Here is a 22,088-nt window from a genome sequence, read left to right as displayed (position 1 = left end):
CCCAAATACGATCACAGAAAATTATACAGCCATACATTGCATATCAGCGTTTTGGACTGTCGAAAGTATCTGGGGTGATTCGATGGCATCATGGCAATGAGGCTTATGGGGACAGAGTGGAGAGGCCCTCGTACAAGTGTAGTTGCCCTTTGGCAGGGTAATCTCTGAAACAGGTCCATCCTGCCTTCTGCTGGCCAAACAGAGAAATGCATGTGTAATCTAACATGATCACCTTGGTTAACATAAGAGGCTCAGGTTCAAGTATGTCAAATAGGTTAGCAAAACATTGATCTGCGTTCTCATTTAGAGAAGTAAATTCGATGCACGTCGTAAAGCTATTTATTTAATAGGTTTTTGCCAATGTAATCCATTATGTGTAATTGCTCGACGTGTAGCACTGTGCGCCTAGCACTGTTCTGTACCTCGAAGGCTTCCGTCGGTTTGTTTGACAACGGCACCAAAACAGTTAGGGGCGCAGAAGCTAGCCTACTGCTTGGACATTAACCGACTGCTCCAGACTACGGCACTGCCCTGACAGCTGCTGCACGCTGGTCCTCCCCGGTCTTGTCATCCGATATTCAATTCTCTCTTTGGAGATGACTGTAAAACAGGAATTGTAAAGTCGGTTAGTAATTTGAGGACGTTTTATTGGATGCCACAAAACAGAGCATTTTGTTGTGAACAGAAGATCAGTCATGCTCTGTCAGGATGCTATCCTGCGTTAGCTATGCTAATTGGCGAACAATGTAATTGTCAATTACTGCCAATTTGCTGTGAGTCTGTGCTAGTAGATTAAACACGTGTTGGGAGTAACGGTAATGTTTGTCTAGCTATGCTGACAGGTCACTGACATTCACTGGCAATGGCAATGCATTGTTTATGGGGTAGAGCTAGAGGCACTGTTAATTGAAACAAACGGAAAGACTAGCTAACTAGCTAATGTCAGCTGTGTAATGACATGGACGAGGTGATCTAGCGATGCTTAATATTATTTACCATTGCAAGCAGTTGTCGCCTAACTGGGCAGTGTGGTGTAGCAGAGCCCTGCCCAGTCGCATAGATCTGTATAATGAGTGATCATTATGTCAAAGCCAAGGTTCAGCTTGAGCAGATGAAGTCATCCGGCGAAGATGCGGAAAAAGAGCCTGGTAGTGGGGCTGAGGACGGGGAGGAAGAAATGCCTGCGGAGGCATCCCCGCCTGCATCTGTCTCACCCATCCTGCCGAGCAACACCACCACCACCACTGGTCGGAATGCATCAAAAACCTCCGTTAGTAGCAGGAATCGGAGTAAAAGCAGAGGCAAATTGGCGAAAGACGATAAAAACACATGCTGTAAACAGGATCCCGACATTGCCTTGCACGGATCGAAAGTACCTGCCAACGCCGGGAGGATTCTAAACCGAATTGGTCATGACCATACGCTTCAAATAAAAGGTACTGGTAAGGTTCTGCAAGGAAAGACGGAAAGCAACGGTAACGTCGGGCCCAACCATCAAATAAAAGACGTCAAAGAAGATGGTAACAAAGTTGCCACTAAGAGGAAACCTGTCACCGTGGACACATCTAAAGCCAAAACATCGCTGGAGGCACTGAAGCTAAGCATTAAGCAGCTAAAATGGAAAGAGGTAACAATACTGGGTTTTGCCAACATAAATGCTGACATATCTCTCTGTCACTCCTCAAACTAACATACAGTACAGGCCTCTGTGACAATGGGATATCCCTTAGATTTTATGTTTGCCAAAGATACAGATATGTTATTTCATCGGCAGATAACTGCATCCAATATTTAAATGTAACTTAGGCTAATTGCTAGATCATGAAAAGGCCTACATTGAAAGTGTAGCTCGGAGAGCTACTTTAATTAAAAGGGCATTATTTTACGAGTAACATTTAGGCCTTAATAATATACCTACTATCATATCCTTGGGCTTTCATGGATAATAGCAAAGGTTAAGGTGTGGATTGACAGCGTCCAAACAATTAAAGGAGTACACAGTCCCTTATAACCCTGTCACTTGAACCTGACAACTCACTGTCGCGTGGATAAAGTAACAGCTGCGTTGCGTTCGGCCAGCTGAAAGTTTGTTCTAAACGGAGAGCCATGCCCTTAATACATTTATGAGATGGCTAATTGATATGGCTAGCCCTCACTTCGGAAGGCGGGCACCGTCTGTTCGGCACCACACGCTGAAGGATGGGCAGCTAATACCTCCCATCTATTATTGGGCTCTCTATTCCATTATAAATGACTAGCAGCTCAGTGTAAAGCATTTGGACCACTTAGGGAAAGACATTCTTCACTGAGAACTCACTGCCATATTTGAATTCATTATTGAACTTCTTCTTAAGAGAAGTTATGGAGGTGGCGGGCTGTCTCTGAAGCCCTGTTCCCCCAGCTGTACCTCCAAGACAAGGAGAGCTGTGGATCCTATTGATAAAGATCTTTCAGTGGTGCTGAAAGTTCAGAAAGCCCATTAGGCTATTAGCTGCTCTGTGACTGTGACCGTAAGTGTATTAGACCCACTGGCACAGTTGCCAATGTGAAGGCGAAATGATTGTAATTCTGTAACGATGATGTCATAGAGATGACTCTCAGATTCCTGCCTGTACCGTACCGACTGGTGGGCAATGTAGAGTGTTGGGTCTCATCTTTCACAGTGTTAAGCTGTGTTGGACGTGCAGTTTGGGACCCGCCTCTCTTCATACGTTTAGACAGAGCTCTTACCGTACTTGAATCCACGAAGCAGAGCTAGCTATCCTTTCATATTCATCACAGTGCAATGATTACTTATAAGCATGAGTCTTTCTATCTTTTTCCAGTTGGCTTCCTACCTTCCCATGTATTCATTTAGCAGACACATTTGTCCAAAGTAACATACAAAAACTGCTTGAGATTGCAGCAAATAATCAGCCACTGGAATTGCACAGGTCTGGGGAAGTACAGCGGTTAGTGCCAATGAACAGTCTGTATTTTACGAGACACGGTGCAATAAACGTCATGACGGCGACATCATCTTTCTTCCTGACACAGACCAGCCCAGCGTGGCGTTTAGAGTGACCCTTCTCCCAGCCTCACATCGCTGCTCATCTTAGTGCTCTCCTTTTTTGGTTTCTGTGGCCAGCCTTACTCTATCGTCCTCAAGCACTCCCCAGCTCGGTTGTTTTGCTGACTGTGTCGTTTTGATGGCACAGTAGTTTTAAGGCCAAGAATTTTGCCAGCTGACTTTCAGCATATGGCCTTCTCTCACTTAAAGGGGAAATGATTAGACGTAATCCCTCATAATCCGATAGATTTAAAGTCCCCACTGGGGTGGAGGAAAGGGGCAGTTTGAGATTTTGAGCCATTCGTTTGATAGAGAGAATAGTGTACTTGTAATTTGGATCTGACAGATTACCTTTCTAACTATTCCACTCAGTAAGTGGACTGAGAGACGCGAATAGCCCTAACACAGCAGATATAACATAAAAAGTAAGTGTGTGTGTGTGTGTGTGTGCGCGCGCGCACGTGACCATTCGTCAAATAAACTAGGGTATGTGTGGATAGAAGCAGTGAGCTGTTGGGCCATGCACACACACCCATGCACAAACCCATGTACACACACACACTTATATCCTATAAAAAACCTTTTGTCTAACCCCCCGGGTCCTGTTCTTAGTGAAACAACAGGCTTATAGAACAGATAAGGCATTTACTGTTGACCAATGGATGGTTATCAAACAGTGAGTCTCATGGTGGGTGGGGTGGGTATGGTGGGGTGGGTATTGGGGGGTTGGTGGTGGTGGGTGCCGGCCTGCCAAGTCCTGGCCAGGCTCCTTTATGTCGGGGGGCTGTGTGCCAGCTCTGATGGCGAGGCATTAGAGATGACCTCATCCTCCTCCTCCACTGGACGGAGCTGGAACTAGAACGGTCCATTATTCTCTCAATCAAAGCACAAGTGGCCCAAAATGTGTGTTGTGTGTGTGTGTGTGTGTGTGTGTGTGAGTACGTGAATGTAATGTAGTGATGAGCCAATGGCTACTGTAGAACAGGATGTTCCCAACACCATCATTGGGCTATTTTGGTGGCTCCTCCCCTAGATACAGACAAAATTAATGTGGCCTATATCCGATGTGATCAGATTAAGGCACAGTAGAGAAAGTAAAGGGATGCTTTGTTGTATTTATAGCCGGACTTGTCCGTCATGCAGGCCACGCCAATCTTTCTCACGCACACGCACACACACACACACAGGAGTACCTACTCGCATGCGAACACACACAAAGCTCTCCTTGTCCTACAGCCTTTCTTTCACCGTCTGGTTACACACACACACACACACACACACAATCAAACACCCATGACTTGTCAAGTTGGGAAAAGTTTGGCCGGCTTGGCTGGGACTGGTGCAGTGCTGACTGACTGGACTGGGCTAGGGAAAGCTGAGCTGTTTATTGGGGCTGAGATCTGGGTGTGCTTGGGTCATGACTATTACCTTCTTGGGTAATAGTTATGAGTGGATAGGGTTTACAGAGAATTCATTACACCCTCGGTTTCACAGGTTAACGGACATATCTGTCGGAAGATACGTATTGTCAGCCAGATTTAGCACTCAACAGATATATCTATATAGGCACAAATGTTAACAAAAAGTTGTGGCCAATTACCACTAAATAATTATGTAATAATCTGTTGGTAAACAAAATATCTAAATGGGTAACGCACCCCCAAAAATATTTTTGTTTGCCTCTAGTCCTCTTGAGTCATGCTGAGGTGTGTGTGTGTGTGTACAGGTGCGTGTGTTATAATATCAGGTGTGTTGGTCCATGGCTCGCAGGGTGGAGCTAATCCTGCCATGGTATCTCGGTTTAGTGGAGGAGCGACCCTTCAATGAACCCAGCTTACCAGACTTGAACTAACTGGGATAACTAGACCCATGACATCCCAGATTCTGCTGATCTTCTCATAGGCTAGGTATCTGCTTTTTGTGGACATCATTTGAACTACACAGTAGTTGCAATTAACCATGCCTTCATCTTCCAGTAGGATTCGCTGATTTTAGTGTGCGTTCGCAGTCTTGTTTTTTTTGTTTACAAAAATGTGTACAATGTGTTTATATCTTTCCCCTCTCCCCAGTTTCCCCTAGGTAGAAGGACAGCCTGTGATATCTACTGGCATGGTGTCTCCTTCCATGACAACGACAACATTGTCTCTGGTCAGGTCAACAAGTTCCCAGGTAATTGCCTCCTCCCGAGCTCTTAAAACGTGAACCACCGAACTGGCACAAGTCATATAACGTGACATTGCACACGCTCCTAATATGCACACACCTGTCCATCCTGAGGTTGCGTGCATGCCGGTTGTTTAGGGTGCCATGTGTCACTGAGCTGGGCTCGTTATGGTGAGGCTAATACAGTAGTTAGCGCTGTCCTGCTTGGCCACAATAATAACCTGAGGAGAGATTATTGTATTAGTGTGAGGAGCTGGAGTTTAGAGCACCTCAACCCACTGGTGCCAGCCTTTTGACATTACACCCGCACTGCTCCACCTGGGTATCCCTCCGCCTCAGGCCGCAGTGGTCTGCCTGTACAATATAGCACAGTACGCGCCACTACCCCGACTTTGTTTCCCTCCTACAACTCTAGATCAGAAAGCTCTCCGCCTGCCTTCCTGCCTGCTCGACTGACTGTCAGACTGTCTTATGTGTGTGTGTGCCTGTGTGTCTCTCTACTGTGGGTCCACGACTGCCTTGTTTACGTGTCCGTGTGTGCCTTTCCTGCCTGTCTTGACCGACTGACGGACTGACTGTCAGACTGTCTCCTCATCCAATGTGCGCGCCCACCTCTCCCTGCTCTCGTCTCCAGGCATGATTGAGATGCTGAGGAAGATCAACCTGAGCAGGGCTGTGAGGACCATGCAGGAGCTCTTCCCTGAAGAGTACAACTTCTATCCTCGCTCCTGGATCCTGCCCGAGGAGTTCCAGCAGTTCTCCACACAGGTACATGCAACCCAAAATAAGACACCAGTTAGGTAACTCCAGTTAGGTCACAGCGCCCAGAGACACCCAGCCAGACAGACTCAGGCTGGATAGGAAAGTCCAGGCCTGTGCTTTCATAATATAGGATGGTCACTCGACGCGTATCAGTTTCCGTGGGACATGATGCAAACCAAAACAACGAGATGGAACCCATTCATCTGTGTTGAGCTGTTACCCTGACTGCCATTTGTCAAACTGTTTAAGTCTCATCCCTGGCTCCTTTCCTCTCTGGATTGCCTCCAAACCGCAAGAAAACCTTCAGCCCAAAGCGCTTAATACTATTCTTAGCTTCCCAACGGCATGTTCCTGCTCTGGGTCTAATTGCTGCTCCAGTGGGGGGACAGTGGTGAGAGGGCAAACATTTCCCCGCAGTACAGCGTCTATCCTGTGCATCCTCACAGGCTTGCACATGGGATTTGAAAAACCCTTTCGGTTAATGGCCCAGGCCTAATTGGGGTTGGACTTTCATACATCTAGAGCCTTCTTGTACTAGAGACGTCTGTACGCTGGCCAAGACGCACAGCTCAGCATTTGTCCGTGGTGGTGGGGATCCAGTGGTCAGTGGCTGCGGACGTAAACGACACGGACAGTCCTGAGGCTCGCTAGCAGCTAAGCAGTTTAAGGAGCAGAGCAGATCAGCTGCTAATAGAGAACGACAAGCTCTCGAACGCACCCCTGCTGAGCCGCCTGGTGACGAGGCCGAGCCAGAGGAGCACAGCTGCTGGGCACCAGCCGTGGTTTTATCGCGCACGCACGCACGAACACACATCGGCTCTACTGCAGCATGACCCGCGTGGCTAATTTTAGACCCTAAGCAACAGTCAGGTGTCAGGGGTCCAGCTGGAGTCATGGTACAAGATCTTGGCATGTGGATGGTAACCTTGTGGGTTCAGGTGTGGAGACAGCCCATTAGCCCAGGGTGACACGCCCCTCGTGAGCTTTTAATGTGAAATATGTGCTGACCGTTGAAAAGCGTAAAGGCTACCGTGTAAATCGAGGGGTTTGATTGTTTGCATGAGAATGAGCAGCCCTTTTTCCTCACAGCAATACAAAGTTGGCAGAACGCTGGTAAAACCTCTGACAAACTGTTACAGCTGTTTATAGGCAGAGGGGGGCGCCAGCGTTCTTCATACTGGCTGGACAGTTCCCCTCTCTGATCTAGAGTAACCTCATATTATACAAGGACCTTAGCAAAGTCCTCTCGGAATAGTTCCAGAAAGGATTGGTCGAGTGAGGGGGGTGAGGGGTGGAACCTGTAATGTTTGGCTTGTGTACCAGCCTTCTCAAGTTGTGCTCCCGAAATGGTGTGCTTCACTCCTTATGCTCTAGGGGGCAGTAAAGAAGCACAGAATGTCAGTGGAAACGCAAAGAAGTCAAATTAATTGACATTTTAAAGAGATGTTTTAGACTGAGGCCAGGCTGAATACCATAGGTGTCTGACCATAAGTGGAGGAGTGTCCTTCGTTACAAATGTACAGGGGAACCCCATAGGAACCCCATAGAAACGCCATAGGAATATCACTTGAGTCGCTCAGCACCCAGGGCTCAGAATAGGAGCACACAACTGTTGAAACTGGCACCATTTTTATAATCAGGAGTGAATAGCTGTAATGATGCGTTAATGTGTCTGGTGTGATTAGAATAATTGTGACGGAGATTGGGAGGGTCCACTGAGAAGCAGCAGCAGCTGCAGTAAATCCCTTCACAGACTGTAAAGACCTGCTATTATGCTGGGATTAATACTATCTGTATCCAGACTGACAGAGAGAGAGAGTCCTCCTCTTCCTTATATCCTCTCTTTTAGAAGAGAACATAAGCCTGTATGACCTCTTGTTTGAAAGGTAGATGCCTTTTTACCTGACCTTTTACCTCATTAACACTAGTTATGGTGAGGTTGACAACAGGGCGATTGACCGCACTGGCGTTTTTAAATGTTAGAGCTGTCCAAGTCAACCAGACAGCCAGTCAACCACACAAACAGCCACCTAGTTACCCAACGGTTCCCCTACCCTCCCCCCCCCCCCCCCCCCCCCCCCCCCCCCCTCCCTCTAGATCCGCATGGTGAAGGAGAACGACTCCACCCTGAAGCCCACGTTCATCGTCAAGCCTGACGGGGGTTCCCAGGGGGACGGGATCTACCTGATCCGCGACCCCAACGACCTGCGCCTCATGGGCGGGGCCTCGCCCGGCGGCAAGCAGGCTGTGGTCCAGGAGTACATTCACAAGCCCCTCCTCATCGACAAGCTCAAGTTCGACATCCGCCTCTACGTGCTGGTCAAGTCGCTGAACCCGCTGGAGATCTACATAGCGAAGGAGGGCCTCTCGCGCTTCTGCACGGAGCCCTACCAGGTACAGCACCGCTACACCAGCTCTCCGATGAAGCGGAACGCAACACGCCTGATCACGTGTCATTTCAGTCGACAGAGTGATCCCTACCTCCCTCCCCTTCCTCTTTCCATCCCTTCCTCCATTCACCCTCCATCCTTCCCTCACTCCATTCATCTCTCCACCCCCCCCCCCCTAGGAGCCCTGCCAGAAGAACCTGAGCCACGTCTTCATGCACCTGACCAACTACTCCCTCAACGTCCAGAGCGGCAACTTCGTCCACTCCGACAGCCTGAGCACGGGCAGCAAGAGGACCTTCTCCAGCGTCCTCTACCGGCTCGCCTCCAAAGGCGTGGACATCAAGAAGGTGTGGTCCGACATCATCTCGCTGGTCATCAAGACGGTCATCGCGCTGGTGCCCGAGCTTCGGGTGCACTACCAGGCCGACATCCCCCCCGGCAAGCCTGGGCCTTCCTGCTTTCAGGTACAGTAGACCCAACGGCAAGTCGACAGGGAAATGAATTGGTTTATGAAACCGAATCAAATTTCACGATTCACTCTGATTCCAGTGCTAGATGTTGATTGTGCGTGTGTGAATCAGATCTTGGGATTTGACATCCTTCTGATGAAGAACCTGAAGCCTGTGCTGTTGGAGGTCAACGCCAACCCCAGTATGAGGATAGAGCACGAGCAGGAGGTGACATCGTCGTCGTCATCATCATCCCCTCCATGATGTTAACCACTTGCAGGAATAATTATATTGTGTTTGTGTGTGTGTGTGTACGTACTGTAGGTGGCTCCCGGTGTGTTTGAATATGTCCCCAGTCCCGTGGACGAAGAGGTGAAAGTGGGCGTCATCCGAGACACTCTGCGACTTATGGACCCTGCTCATCGGAAATCACTGTGAGTCACACACACACTGAACTGGGGGAACTGGGCACTCTCTCTCTCCTGCTCTCCATTCCTCTCTTCTTCCACATCCTCAGTCCATCCTTAGTAGCCCACCACTGAGCAGCTCTCCATAAGCCTGTTAAACGGAAAAATTAAATTCCCGCCGAGCCGTGATGGAATTTCACACATGACCGTACCGTACCGTGTGTGGCGGCCTGGCGGCTAGCGCTCACTGGCCAACGGGCCGGCCTTCACCAGGCTCCCATTAATGACACGCGCGCTCTTTCACTCTCCACTCCATTTTCAGGGTAATCATCTGTATCATTCCCTCTGCTCTTCCTCTCTGCCTCCCTCCATGTCTCCACCTGCCCTCCCCCCGAGCACTTCTCCCATCCTCAGATACGATTAATCACATCCCATATCTTCTATGATCTCTACTCCTCAGAGAGAGAGGGAGGGAGAGAGAGGGAGAGAGGGGGAGAGAGGGGGAGAGAGGGAGGGAGAGGGAGAGGGAGAGGGAGAGGGAGAGGGAGAGGGAGAGGGAGAGGGAGGGAGAGGGAGAGGGTCTCCTGGAGGGTAGAGCCCTCCTGGCTGCAGTATCAGGATCCTCAGGAGGTGGCATATTGTTATAATCCTGTGGAATATCTTAATCCTAGCTCACCTCTTCTGCTCTCTAGGGTTTGCATCAGCACTAGATCACCTCTGTCAGTGTGTGTGTGTGTGCGCCATGGCCCACCTGTTCCTTGAGTACACTCGCAGACACATGAAATAGGAGGAGCGCAGTTAAAATTTTGTTTTTGTGACAAAACTGTCAAATATTTCAGAGTTTCTGCAATGTTCCGCAGTGTACCGTAGTAGAAATATGACAGGACAAAGCAGGCAGTTTATTGTTACGGGTGCAGTAATGCTGTCACCAGCGCACACACACACATACGCACACATCTGTCTCTGCTTTATGTCGTATGGGGAAATAAAAAGTTAGCTGTTTTTGTTTTTTGTCAGCTGTGATTGTTGCGGCTTGTTCGGGGATGTCAACCCTGCTGACAGGGTGTGACTGAGGTGTGAGGGTGTGAATGGGAGTGTGTGTGTGTCTGTGTGTGTGTGTGGGGGGGGTGGGGGGTGGTGGTGGTGGTGGGGGGGGGGCAGGTAGAAGCTAATTATAACCCCCGCTTTAACACTTAATGCTCATTGATGTAGACATCCAACGTGAAGTGTCCCTGAGAAAGGAAACAGAAGGCGAGCAGCGATGACTTGAAGGCTTTGGACACAGAACACAAGCGCGTTCAGCAGGGCGGCTGCTTCCGTGTCTCGGTCTCTGCGTGCGTTTCCTTGCATGTGTTGTTTGTCGGCTGCCCAGTGAGCAAAATCTATCGTCAGGAAAGATGGGGCGCCGCCGCCATGGAAACAGCAGCTGAAATCTGATGATGATGATGGTGGTGGCGGGTTCACCTCATAAAAAGCTTGTATACCGGCCGTGAAGGCGAGCCTCTTCCTCTCTCTATCCCTAGTAACCCCCCCCCCCCCCCCCTTCCAATGTGACCATGTCAGCCACATGGTCTGCTGGAGCTAAGCCTTTCGCTAGCTCATTGTCTGTGAGAAGAGTGGATAAACAGAGTGGTGTGTGTTTGCATGCGTGTGCGTGTGGTCATTACCCTGGTCATTATTCTGTCTATTCTGAAGGGACGTTCTGCCGTTGTTGCCAAGATAACTCCTGCTGTTGTAGACGGGTGTCTGCGCGCGCGTGAATGTGTATTGCTACAAAGACACACACACACACAACGCTCACCAAAAAAAGATTTTTTTATTTGTTGCTTCTTCCCTGCGACAGTGTGTCTAGCATCGAGACAGCGCTGCCGTTTTTAATGAGCCAATCACGACGTCTGACTGTCTCCTCATTAGCAGGAACTGTCAACGTCTGGGCAGCTCTCTCCTTGTCTTGAGTTGTGTAGCCGGAAAGAAAACATGCTCTTGCAGCATGCTGGGAACTGGTGTCTGTTGTTTTCCAGACCTCTGTGGTCCACTGCTGTGTGTACCTGTGTGGACTACTGGCAGCTGTTCACACAACACAGTCATCCTGGGAGTTAGAACAAGAAGGGGGAGAGAGAGAGCAGAGAGAAGAGGACTGATAAATATAGATCTGGTGGAGGGGGGAGGGGGGGGTTAGAAAGAGATGGCCAACACTGGGGAGGAAACGCAGAGAGGGGGGGAGGAAGAACGGATTGAAAGAAAGGGGGAACGGGGCATAGGATGTGAGAGACGGAGAGCGTGGGGAAAGAATGGGGGATGTGTGACTAGCCCCCTCAACCATGCCCAACTCGCATTGGTCCTTCAGCATTGATCCAGAACCCCTCTGGAAACCCAGGTGTGCATTGCACATCCCGAACCATTGTTCTGGACGATTCACGGCTCGAAGCCATCATCTTTTGCATGTGAACAGAGCGGGAGACATGAGCTGACAAGCGCACAGAACAAGAACGAGAGGTAACACACACACACGCGCATACAGGACACACTACTGTACTAGACACCAAGTTTGCACCGTTCCATCCGATATGGCCAGCAGGCTAAGGATGGTTCTATAGATGGAACCAGAGCTTTTCTCTGCTTCTATTTGGGGAGAATTTCGCCTCATTCTGTCTGCCAGGCAGACGTGGAACCGGATTCTCCTGTCTCCTCACGTCTGTACACATCTCACTGATCCCTCTATCTCCTCTAACCCTTCCTACAGGATCAGGGCTGTGTGTGTGTGTGTGTGTGTCTGTGTGTGTGCACGCGTGCGTGCAGGCGGGCGGGTGTGCGTTTATATCGAAACCTTTTTCTGCACTGGGGCTCAAGGTATCTCTCTATTTAAGGCCATAGCAGCTGAAACAGACCTTCTGTGTTTAGCTTTAGTGACACTGGTAAGGTGTTTTTTTATTTATTGAAATACAGATTTGTCACCGTCACTAAATGGATTTAAAACATCCGCTGTGTCTGTGGCTGTCTCTTTGTCCTGGTTTGTTTGTGTGGGTATGACGGGTGAGGCTGTGTATTTGTCTGTTGTTATGTGATTGCTTATGTATGCGTCCTAGCTGGTCTGGTCTGTATCTGTGGTTGTCCATCTCTAGTCACTAGTGTTTGTCGATTGGTGTCAGTCTAATGTCAGACAGCTGTCACTGTGGTAATGTGATGGTCTACTTGCTCTGCCTGTGCACTGTCCTGTCTGTGCCCTAATGTGTTTGGGGGTTGTGTTTCAAGTTTAGGTTGAGTTTCAGGCTTACAATTTGTGCCATTTGTGACCAGTCCATTGTGACAGTGTCCGTCTAACGGCTTGTGTCGGTGTCCTAGCCCGGCCTGTCTGGCCAGCCCCTGTTGTTGTGTGACGCCCTAATGGCCATCATGTCCTTGTCTAAGCTCTGGGCTGATGAGTCCCATTAAACATTCAACCAGCTCTCTCAATGCCATTCACCCTCCTCACTTATTGATGGAGAGGGAAGCTGTCAGAGGGCACCCAGAAACACCACCGCTAGACGTGTGTCTGTGTGTGTGTGTGTGTGTGTGTGTTGTGCGCGTGACCTCACATGAATTTGCATGTGTGTGTGTGTCTGTGTGTGTGAATGTCTGTCTCGTAGGACACTCAAGAGCCTCCCGTTCACCGACAACGCGGAAAGAAGACTTTTTCTTTCTTTTATCGAGCCGGTCCTAGATTCCAGCAGCTGCAACACTACTGTTTCCCGTCGACCGACTCCTTTGTATGCAGCCCTAGTCCAGCATGCACAGGAGGCTGTATCACTACAGACCTGTAGGGATATAGGGATGGATGGAGGAAGTGAAAGAGAGGCCGAGATTAAGGCGTGGAGAGAACAGCTAAGACACATAGACTGAAGAGGAATTAGTTGTTTTTTCCTCTCATTGATCCGCCAGGCCAGTGGACTGTATTGGCCAACCCGCCTCCGCCGCTCTCCTTAAATCTTTCTTTCTTTCCCTTAGCCCCTAATCACTTTACCTCCCCTTAGCCTCAACACCTTTCTCCCTCACCCCCCAGGCGCCCACCTCGCTTGTGGACATTCAGGTCCAGCTTCTCTCCAGGTGACACTAACTTTGACAAAGCGTCTTCTCCGCATGAGGACCTACTTAAATCTGAGGCCCACAGCCTAGAGGATGACATCAGAGAGGGGGAAGGAGAAGGGAGGGGGAGATAGACAGACAGAGGGGGAGATTAGAAGAGCATTTGGATGATGAAACAGCAAGTCATATCTCCAACAGGCAGATATGGCAAGACAGAGCAGAGCAAGGTGAAATGAAGATGTGTTCGTTCTATCCCTCCCTCCCTCGCTCAGTCAGTTGACAAACTTTATTCCTTCCTCTCCGTTTCCCCTTTTCTTTCTTTTTATAGTTCTCTCTCAAATGTCAAGTGCTGTCTGGAGTTGCGGTCCACTCACAGTAATCCCTTTCTCTCCTGTCTGCCTCAACACTGCATTATACAGTGTGTGTGGGTGTGTAACTGAGGCTGGTGGATCACCCTCTAGCCCAGACCATTCTTATTTCTACAGTCCACCACCAGTTGTGAGCGTGCACAGCACACACTGGAGAGAGAACACACATTCACTGTTCTGTTCTCTTTTTCCCCCTCAATGGGGCACGGTTGCTGTACACTTAGTATTGTGGGGGTTTTCAATATCCTGAGAAGATGTAGCCACGGTAATATGCAGGAATAGAGAGAGGAAGGGATGTAGAGATGAATGGAGGAAAGGGGGGAGTGAAGGGGGTTGGAGATTGCTTTGCCAGCTCAAATGGCAGCACGCTTGGAGTGAAAGTGGTTTGTTTGCGGAAAAGTTGAATGCGTGTGTGTGAGAGTGTGAGTGTGAGAGTGTGTGTTTGGAGATTAACTTATTTTCTATATTAGCATCTCTTCTATTTTTCAACACACAAATACACATACACACACTGACCAGATTTGCTCCAGCGAAATGCTCTCCTCCTCTCTCTCTCTCTCCCCCTCCCTCTGTATAAGGATATAGGAGGATGTCAGGCGAGACGTGAAGGATGCTTTTTAGCCCACTTTCCTCCCAGCCCTTTTCCTCCATCCTCTGTTCTCTCCCTCCCCTGTCTATGGGACTCATTGAAAGCAAGGCGGGAGGCTTGCATTCTATTCACATAATTTAACTAATAATTGGGTGTGCTCAAGCACAACCATTGTTCTCTCTCATATATATTTATAATTATTTCCCCACCCCTAAGCATCCCTCAATATTTAGACAACATAGACAACATCGGTGTCAAAATGTTCGTCTTCTATGATTGCGTTGCTTGTATTTCTATTTACGTTCCGTTGCATGGCAGAGGCACCACGAAAGAGTATTACTGTGTGATTCATCAGCAAGCCTTGGCTGGGAAAGTTGTGGACTTTTCTCATGTCATGTCACTGGTGGTCAAAGTGGTAAACTCGATTCGAGCAAAAGCGCTTCAGCATCGCTTATTCAAGGCGTTATTGGATGAGCTCGATTCGGCGTATGGAGACCTGCTTCTGCATGGTGGTTGAGTCGCGGAAAAGTGCTGCAGCGATTTGTTGACTTGCTGCCTGAGATTAAGACGTTTCTGTCGAAAAGGAACGAGGAGCACGAGGAACTTTCAACGGATGCGTGGCTACTGGACCTGGGGTTTCTGACGGACCTAACCGGAAAACTGAACTCGCTCAACCACGAACTCCAGGGAAAAGACCGGCACCTCCTCCACATGATCAGCGCAGTGAATGCGTTCAAGGCCAAACTCTGTGTCTGGACCACGAATCTGAGGAAAGGGACGCTGACACACTTTACAAACCTGGAAAAAATGTCACAGTCCATCAAAGACTCTTCTGACTTTCACCCTGAGCAGTACTGTGTGCACCTGGACAAACTGGCAGCGGAGTTCAGTCGACGTTTTGGTGAGTTAGAAATCATGAAGGATATTGCTGCATTTCTTTCAAACCCATTCCTGCCTATTAATACAGAGGAGGTTGCAGACCAATTCGAGAAAGCATTTGCTTTGCCAAGTGGAGTGGACATGGAGATGCTTGATTTGCAAAATGACATTGAGCTGAAAGCCAGGTCAAGGGACAGTGACTTTTGGGGACTTGTCAGCCGAGAGAAGTTTCCTCTCCTCAGTGCATGTGCACTAAAAGTGAGTGCCTACTTTGGATCGACCTACCTCTGTGAAATGGCATTTTCACAGATGAAAATCACCAAATCCAAGTACAGGAGCCGGCTTACTGACAGACACCTCACAGACTGCCTCAGACTGGCTGTCTCTGCTTATAAGCCAAACTACAAGGCACTCACAGACAGTGTTCAGTCACAGCCATCACACTGACTTGTAACATGAGAAATGTGTCAGTGTTGTGTTGTAACTTCAGTTTATAAATAAAACCGTTCATATCCAGCCTGCTCATTGCAAAAGTGTTTTTTCTTGTTCATGTTGTTCACAAAGTGTTTGATTTCATTCAATTACAATAAGCCCAATTCAACTGGTTCCCCAGCTGTGCGTGCACCTATCAGTCCGCCTCCATCACCAGATTCGTCACAAATTCGCAAACATATTACTGGCGATTTTCAAGTCGGATCTCATATTTGCTGCGGCAAATATGAAAGTAGGCCAATAGCCTACGTGCGCACTACATAAGGCTACCATTTGCGACAAAATAAATGGAGACAAAATAAAACATTTGCAGGCTCGCATGAAGTGGGATTCGATCCCACTAGAGCAATAATACGTTCACACGCAAGTCCGATGACTTATGCCACGTGTCATACCAGCTCTGAAATGAAGGCAATATGATTACGTACTTGTTAACTACGTTGGCCTTCAGGTAACATTTTGATTTGGCTTCTTCTGAATCAACTGGTTCCCATAGACACTACCCGAATGTAGGCTACTAATCACGTATTTGGGGTTGTTCAGAGGCAATAGTCGTATTTACCACGACATCAAAGCTCCTTCTGACACCACATTAAAAATTCATACGAAGAACGTCGCTGCTAACCCAGACAATACGATCAAAATACGCGTAACACAACATGGAAACATTCGTTTCCTATGCGAGTTGTGTAGCCTATGGCTGAGTGTTTCTTCGCTATATCTTTTGAAATCAATTCATTTCATAATTGAATATTCTGAACAAATGTACTGAGCGCTACATTACAGCCAAGCACACCATAATAAATGGAAGCTAAGAAAATAAAAAAGATTCGAGTTGGATTTGATACCACGAGCAAAAAACACCTGCATTATTACAAATCCTTGCATTTTACTGTGAGCCACTGAAGCACATGTATGGAACGGTCACAAAATTGTTAAGAAAGTTCGCCTTCAGGCAACATGTTATTTTGGTTCTTCTGAATCAACTAGTTACCGTAGACACCACCCGAATGTAGGCTACTCATCACGTACTTGGAGTTGTCTCAAGGCCATATTAACCACGATATCACAGACTCTTAGGCTAATGACACCACATATTGCGAAGTAATACTTAAATCTTCGCTGCATGATATAGAAACATGGGCACAGACATGATCATACTTCTGATAATCATGGCAAAGTAACCCTAACAGGTAACCAGCTGTTTTGGGTGAACTCCAGTAGCCTAACCCCAAAAGATAGGTGGTTAATATGGCCATTGCCTTGATACAACTCCAAGTAGCCTACGTGATGGGGAGCTGGGGAACCAGTTGAATTGGGAACCAGTTGGGACGTAACACCGGCCAGCTAAATAGATACTTAGCACTATTGTTGTTAGCTACTGTATCCCTGCCTGTTTGCGGTTTTGCTCAGCAAGTATCGTGTCGTGGTGCAGGACTGATCGACAAGCGCATCATACATAAAAGCAATTTAAGACTTGAATGTACGTAATGTCACATTAAATAATGTATTTGAACTCAAGCTTATGTGATGCGTCACTGGTTTAGTATTATATTACAGTAAGTAAAATAGTCTGGGTCAGTACATACAGTACCAGTTAAAAGTTTAGACACATGGGAAAATGTGTCCAAACTTTTGACTGGTACTGTAAGTGAAGTGAAAACCATTTTGCTACCTGCATATACCTACAGCTGGCAGCTAGCCCCAGGAAATTGTACAGCTAGCTAACTACTAGACTTCTGCTGTGTGGGAATCGCAGGAGCTAACCCGTCGAAGGGCATACTAAAATACAGGGTGTTCATATTCACAGCCTGGAAACATACCCATCTGTAACCGACGCAAGCACACCACACAATTTGTTTCTCCTTGAGCTGCTCGAAGGTTTTTCGAAGTTTTTTTTCCTACCTTTCCCTCCCTATTTTTCTCTCTCTTCTCTCTTTTTTTCTTTCTCCCTGCCCCTCCCTTCCTCCCTCTTTCCATCCATCTTTCCAGGGTCACCCAAGACTTGCCCTGCCATCTGGCTTTGTGCCAGGAACATCGGATTTGGTTTGACACACACTCACACAAGGCATGCGTCTGCTGTTAGCGATGATTGTCTCATAGTTTTAAATGAGCTGTAGTCAAAATCAACAGAAAATACGCATGGTTGTTTGTGTGCGTATATGTTGACATTACTTTAGGCGGGCTTGTTTGAACAAATACAGGCAGACAGAGACTGACTTATTAAAACAATCACTGTGTTTACACATTCAACTGTATTGCCTTGGGCTTCATTTCTCAGCAGTCTGGCAATGTATTACCTGCGGGGGTGTATTTGTGTGTGTGTGTGTGTGTGACACACATTCACACAATGTCACCCTATTGTTGTACATCACAGTAGCATCACGTTGACCTCTATCGGCCCATCTCCATTTCTTGAACACAGTTTATCTTTTTTCGCTCCACTTCCCACGCCCAACAGTGTGACCCTTTTTCGACCAGGGCACTTGACACAAATGCAAATATCCTTTCCTTAACGAAAAGTACATCATTGTTTGCCATCTGTGACGAGACGTGTTTTAGCATCACCATCCCCGTCCTCCCTCTCATCCTTTCTCCCTCCCTCTCCCTCGATTACCCGGCAACAGGGCCCACCCCGGGGGCGTGTCCGAAGGGCAGGAGGAGATACTGGTGGACGCGGCGTCTCCGGAGCGGGGGGGCGAGGAGGGCGGCCTCCTGCCGTCGCTGTGTCTGAAGCAGGTGTTCCCCAAGTACACCAAGCAGTTCAACTACCTGCGGCTGGTGGAACGCATCACCACCCTCTTCCTGCGCTTCCTGGGGGTCAAGGGCAACATGCGGCTGGGCCCCACCGGCTTCCGCACCTTCATCAGGTAGGTAGCTGGGTGACACACGCACTAAGGAGTGTGAGAAGTTGCTGTTTGTTTGCAATGTATTGAGTGTGTTCACAAGCCTTGTTCCACACTCTCCAGCTGCGACGATTTGACCTTGGATCTGTGTGTGCGTGTGTCTTTAGGAACTGTAAACTGAGCAACAGTAATTTCTCCATGGCATCGGTGGACATCCTCTACATTGACATCACACGTCGCTGGTCCGGAATGCTGCCTGACTCCAGAGAAGCAGGTAACACACACACAGGGTTAAAGGACCAGCTGACCTTTTAAAGCAAGTGAATATGTGCACTTGTATAATCTCCCTGCGGCTTTCCCTGTTCACTGCATACTTCTCCTCCACCTTCTGCACCTCTCCGCCCTCGGTCATCCTCTCCCTCTCCCACCCCTAGCCTCTCTCTTTCTTTCCCCCCGTCTCCCCTCCATCTTCGATCCAGCCATCATCATACAGCTCCCTCCCTCCCTCCCCAACAAAGCTGGGCTATAATAGAAATGAACTAGCGTCGGAGAGCAGGGGATATACGGGGGAGAGGAGCCACACTGAATAATTCATCAGCAGCACCTGAAGATGTGCGATGGGGGGGGGGAATCACGGCTGATTGAACGCAGCAGCACAGCAGAGGCCGGATGGAGAGAGTCGGGGAGCGAGGGAGGGGGGATGGAGACGCGGGGTGGGGGGGGGAGAGAAGATGAGTCGTGAGTCGAATAAGGTAGCGGCCCCAAAACAAGGGGGTGAGAATTTGGTCATTAGCCCTGTGGGGCCGAGAGGCAAACAGAGGCCTGTGTGTGTGTGCCCATGCGTGTTTGGAAAGGGGAGGGGGGAGGGTTATGGATAAGGCAAGTGTTTATTAATAATAAAGTTCTGGGTTTTGGAAAGTGAGAAGAAGCCGACTCAGGACTTTTGCCGAATACTAAGAGCTCCCTCCTTATCGCCTCTTATGAAAAGCTCTCTTCCCTCTCTTTCTCCCTCTCTCTTTCTCTCTCATTCTGTCTCTCACTAACCTTATGAGACTTTCGAAGAAAATGAACTATTCCTTCTCTCTTTAGCCTTGTTTTTTTTTTTTATCTCCTCCATTTCCCCTTCCGCCCCTATACGGTTATTAAGAACGAGGCGCCATGACAAAAGGCTGTAATAAAGGCTGCTACTCTCTCAAGAAAACACTCCCCAAGAGGGAGGGCTCGCAAGATTTGAGAAGGATGGGACTCCACCCTGCATAAAACATTTTTTAAGAGTACCAAAGTACCCTATGTATTGCCGGATGGTGTGTGCTGCATGTTGTTTGATATATTTGTCAGATTTGTATAATGGTTTTAATATTCGTTTAGTTATTTGTAGGGTATCTTGGACATAATAGTTTCTCTCTCTCTCTCTGTGTGTGTGTGTATGCACGCGCGCTATGCAACTCTTGTTGTATGGGCTTGGTTCTTGAATCAGAGTTGCAGAGAGTGATTCATTTAGGGACCATGGAAAGCTATGAAATTGTAGCCCAATCCACAGGAGCATACACGCTGTTATGGTTGTCTATCAGTGACGTGTTGTTTCTCTGTCGCGTCTGTCTAGCATGACAGCTTCATCTTTTATATTTGTGCTCCAGGGTATAGTATAGAGTATAGTCGTCTGGGAATGTATACTCTGGACAAATACATTTTCTTGTGTCTCTCTCACTCTTTCCTGTTCTACTTCCTCTCCTCAGGTATGGGTTTGCAGGCGTTTGTGGAGGCGTTCTTCTACCTGGCCCAGCGCAGGTTCAAGTCCCTGGCTCTCAGGGAGCAGGTTCTGTCTCTGCTGGAGCTGTGCGAGGCCCAGCTGGAGCCCCCTGGGGGGCCAGGGGAGGAGAGACGCTCGCTGAGCTGCACCAGAGCCCCGCCTGCAGGGGGGGGTAGGACTCACCACCAGACCCTGCCTCCTGCCTCATTGACCCCCTAACTTCCCCCCCCCCCCCCTACCCGCCCCGCTGTTCTTACCAGAGCCTGAGGTGCTTTCTCAAGTCCAACCTGGAGAACTGATGGTGGTTTGGGGGAGGCTTGAGGGTACACTAGTCATTTGCACACACAAACACACTGAGACAATGCCCCCCCACCCCAGGGGCACATGTCAAGAGGCGAAAGAAGGATTGGGCTCACCTCAACATCTGACCTCTGTGAGACCTGCTCTGGGTTTGATTGCTTTTCCATACTGGGAGGAGGGAGGCCCGCAAGGGGCTGAGAGAATGGTTAAAGAAGAAAAAAATTAATTGTGTGTGTGTGCGTGTGTTCCGGCCTTGGTGTTGGACATGTATGAATGGAGTGTGTGCAGAGGCTGTCCGGTCTGTGTCTGCGGGGAGCAGATGTATGACTTGGCTTGGCAGGAGAGCCATGCTTTAAATGCACTTATTGATTCTTACCTTCAGGGCAGCTGTGTGCCTCCCATCACCTTATCAACCAATCCCCTGGACAATCACACACACACCCCCACACACGCTTACTCTTCAGGGAAATATATGAAGGCTTCAGCTTATACTGCTGACCCCACAATATGCATGTCCATTCTTCTCAAACACACGCAAACACTCTGTATCAAAAATGCATGTGTTAGTCTGAGCTTTTGCACACTAGCTCTTAAACCTATTATATTTGCACATGTGCGTGTGTGACCGTGTTTGTGTGGCAACATATGACCATGTAATGGCCAGTGACTCTGCTGCTGCTTTTGTTACAGCTCTCAGAGCCAATCAGGGTCAAGCTAGACCACATAGTCCCAAAGGGTAAGGTGATCCTCCCACTTCCTCTTAACTGAGATCAGCAGCTACTCTAAAATGGCCGCCTTAGACCACAGCGGCGGGTCACGCAAAATGGCCGCCGTCGAACGACATCAGCAAGAAGGATCTTAAGACAACACCGTCAACACTCACAGCTTGTTTACGAATTAAGTGTCATTCGTGGTGATATTTTAATTGTATCATTTTTTTGTATTTGCTTGATTTTAAACATTATTTATTCACTGCCGTGTCACTCGATGTTAGACTACGTTAAAGCTTGCCAGAGAATAAACACAGGCTCTCAGTTTAATCCCTGTCGTAGGGACAACACAAACTCACAGAACACTTCCATTCATGAGTGGACTGTGTACACCACACCATTGTACATTAGGAAGAGGAGGGAATTCTGTATGGCATAAACACATCAGGGACTGCAGTTTATTTTTGAGAAATCCCACTGATTACCTAAGAAGGCTCAAACTATCAGTATATCTTCTGTTGAACCTCTAGATATGGGAAAAATATTGCTAGGGATGCAACTATTGTTGAGTGCTTCTTGAGAATCACATATAACACAGGACTTGAATATGACTGAATTCCACATCAAATAGAAAGAGGACACGGACACAGTCTTTACTGTATGATAGCTCTAAAATACTCAATAAAATGTAACTGACCTTAAACTGTGATTTGAGTTTTTCCTCTCCATTAAATGTTGATTAGTCCTGATTGTCGCTGTCTTTGTTGTGTATGTAATTGTGACGTGCCGGTCTGGACTGGAACTGAAAAACGTCCCGGGACTTTGAAATGCAGACCGGCCCACAACCATGTATTATAATGATATATATTTTT

The 22,088-nt window shown here is 48.2% G+C and overlaps 1 protein-coding gene across 1 annotated transcript; it reads left to right on the top strand.

The window, feature by feature from the left end:
- Positions 1-451: 451 nt before the first annotated feature.
- On the top strand, positions 452-21,933 carry ttll11 (tubulin tyrosine ligase-like family, member 11). Its single transcript, XM_047045608.1, has 10 exons — positions 452-1,627; positions 5,119-5,218; positions 5,847-5,980; positions 8,072-8,368; positions 8,544-8,828; positions 8,946-9,041; positions 9,138-9,247; positions 18,238-18,480; positions 18,624-18,730; positions 20,193-21,933. The coding sequence occupies exons 1-10, from the start codon at positions 1,070-1,072 to the stop codon at positions 20,423-20,425; spliced, it is 2,163 nt and encodes a 720-aa protein (XP_046901564.1). The 5' UTR covers positions 452-1,069; the 3' UTR covers positions 20,426-21,933.
- The last annotated feature ends 155 nt before the right edge of the window (positions 21,934-22,088 follow it).

This window comes from Hypomesus transpacificus, chromosome 22, assembly GCF_021917145.1.
Source record: "Hypomesus transpacificus isolate Combined female chromosome 22, fHypTra1, whole genome shotgun sequence".
Lineage (NCBI taxonomy): Eukaryota > Metazoa > Chordata > Actinopteri > Osmeriformes > Osmeridae > Hypomesus > Hypomesus transpacificus.
Note: the sequence above shows the minus strand (reverse complement) of the source record. Positions and strands in the feature narration are given on the sequence as shown.

Bases quoted from the DNA above. Each gene is read 5' to 3' on its own strand.
- ttll11 (XM_047045608.1), top strand. From the start codon at position 1,070: ATGAGTGATCATTATGTCAAAGCCAAGGTTCAGCTTGAGCAGATGAAG. The intron at 9,248-18,237 runs GTGAGTCACACA...ACCCGGCAACAG, and splicing joins CCTGCTCATCGGAAATCACT to GGCCCACCCCGGGGGCGTGT. The intron at 18,481-18,623 runs GTAGGTAGCTGG...GTGTGTCTTTAG, and splicing joins GGCTTCCGCACCTTCATCAG to GAACTGTAAACTGAGCAACA.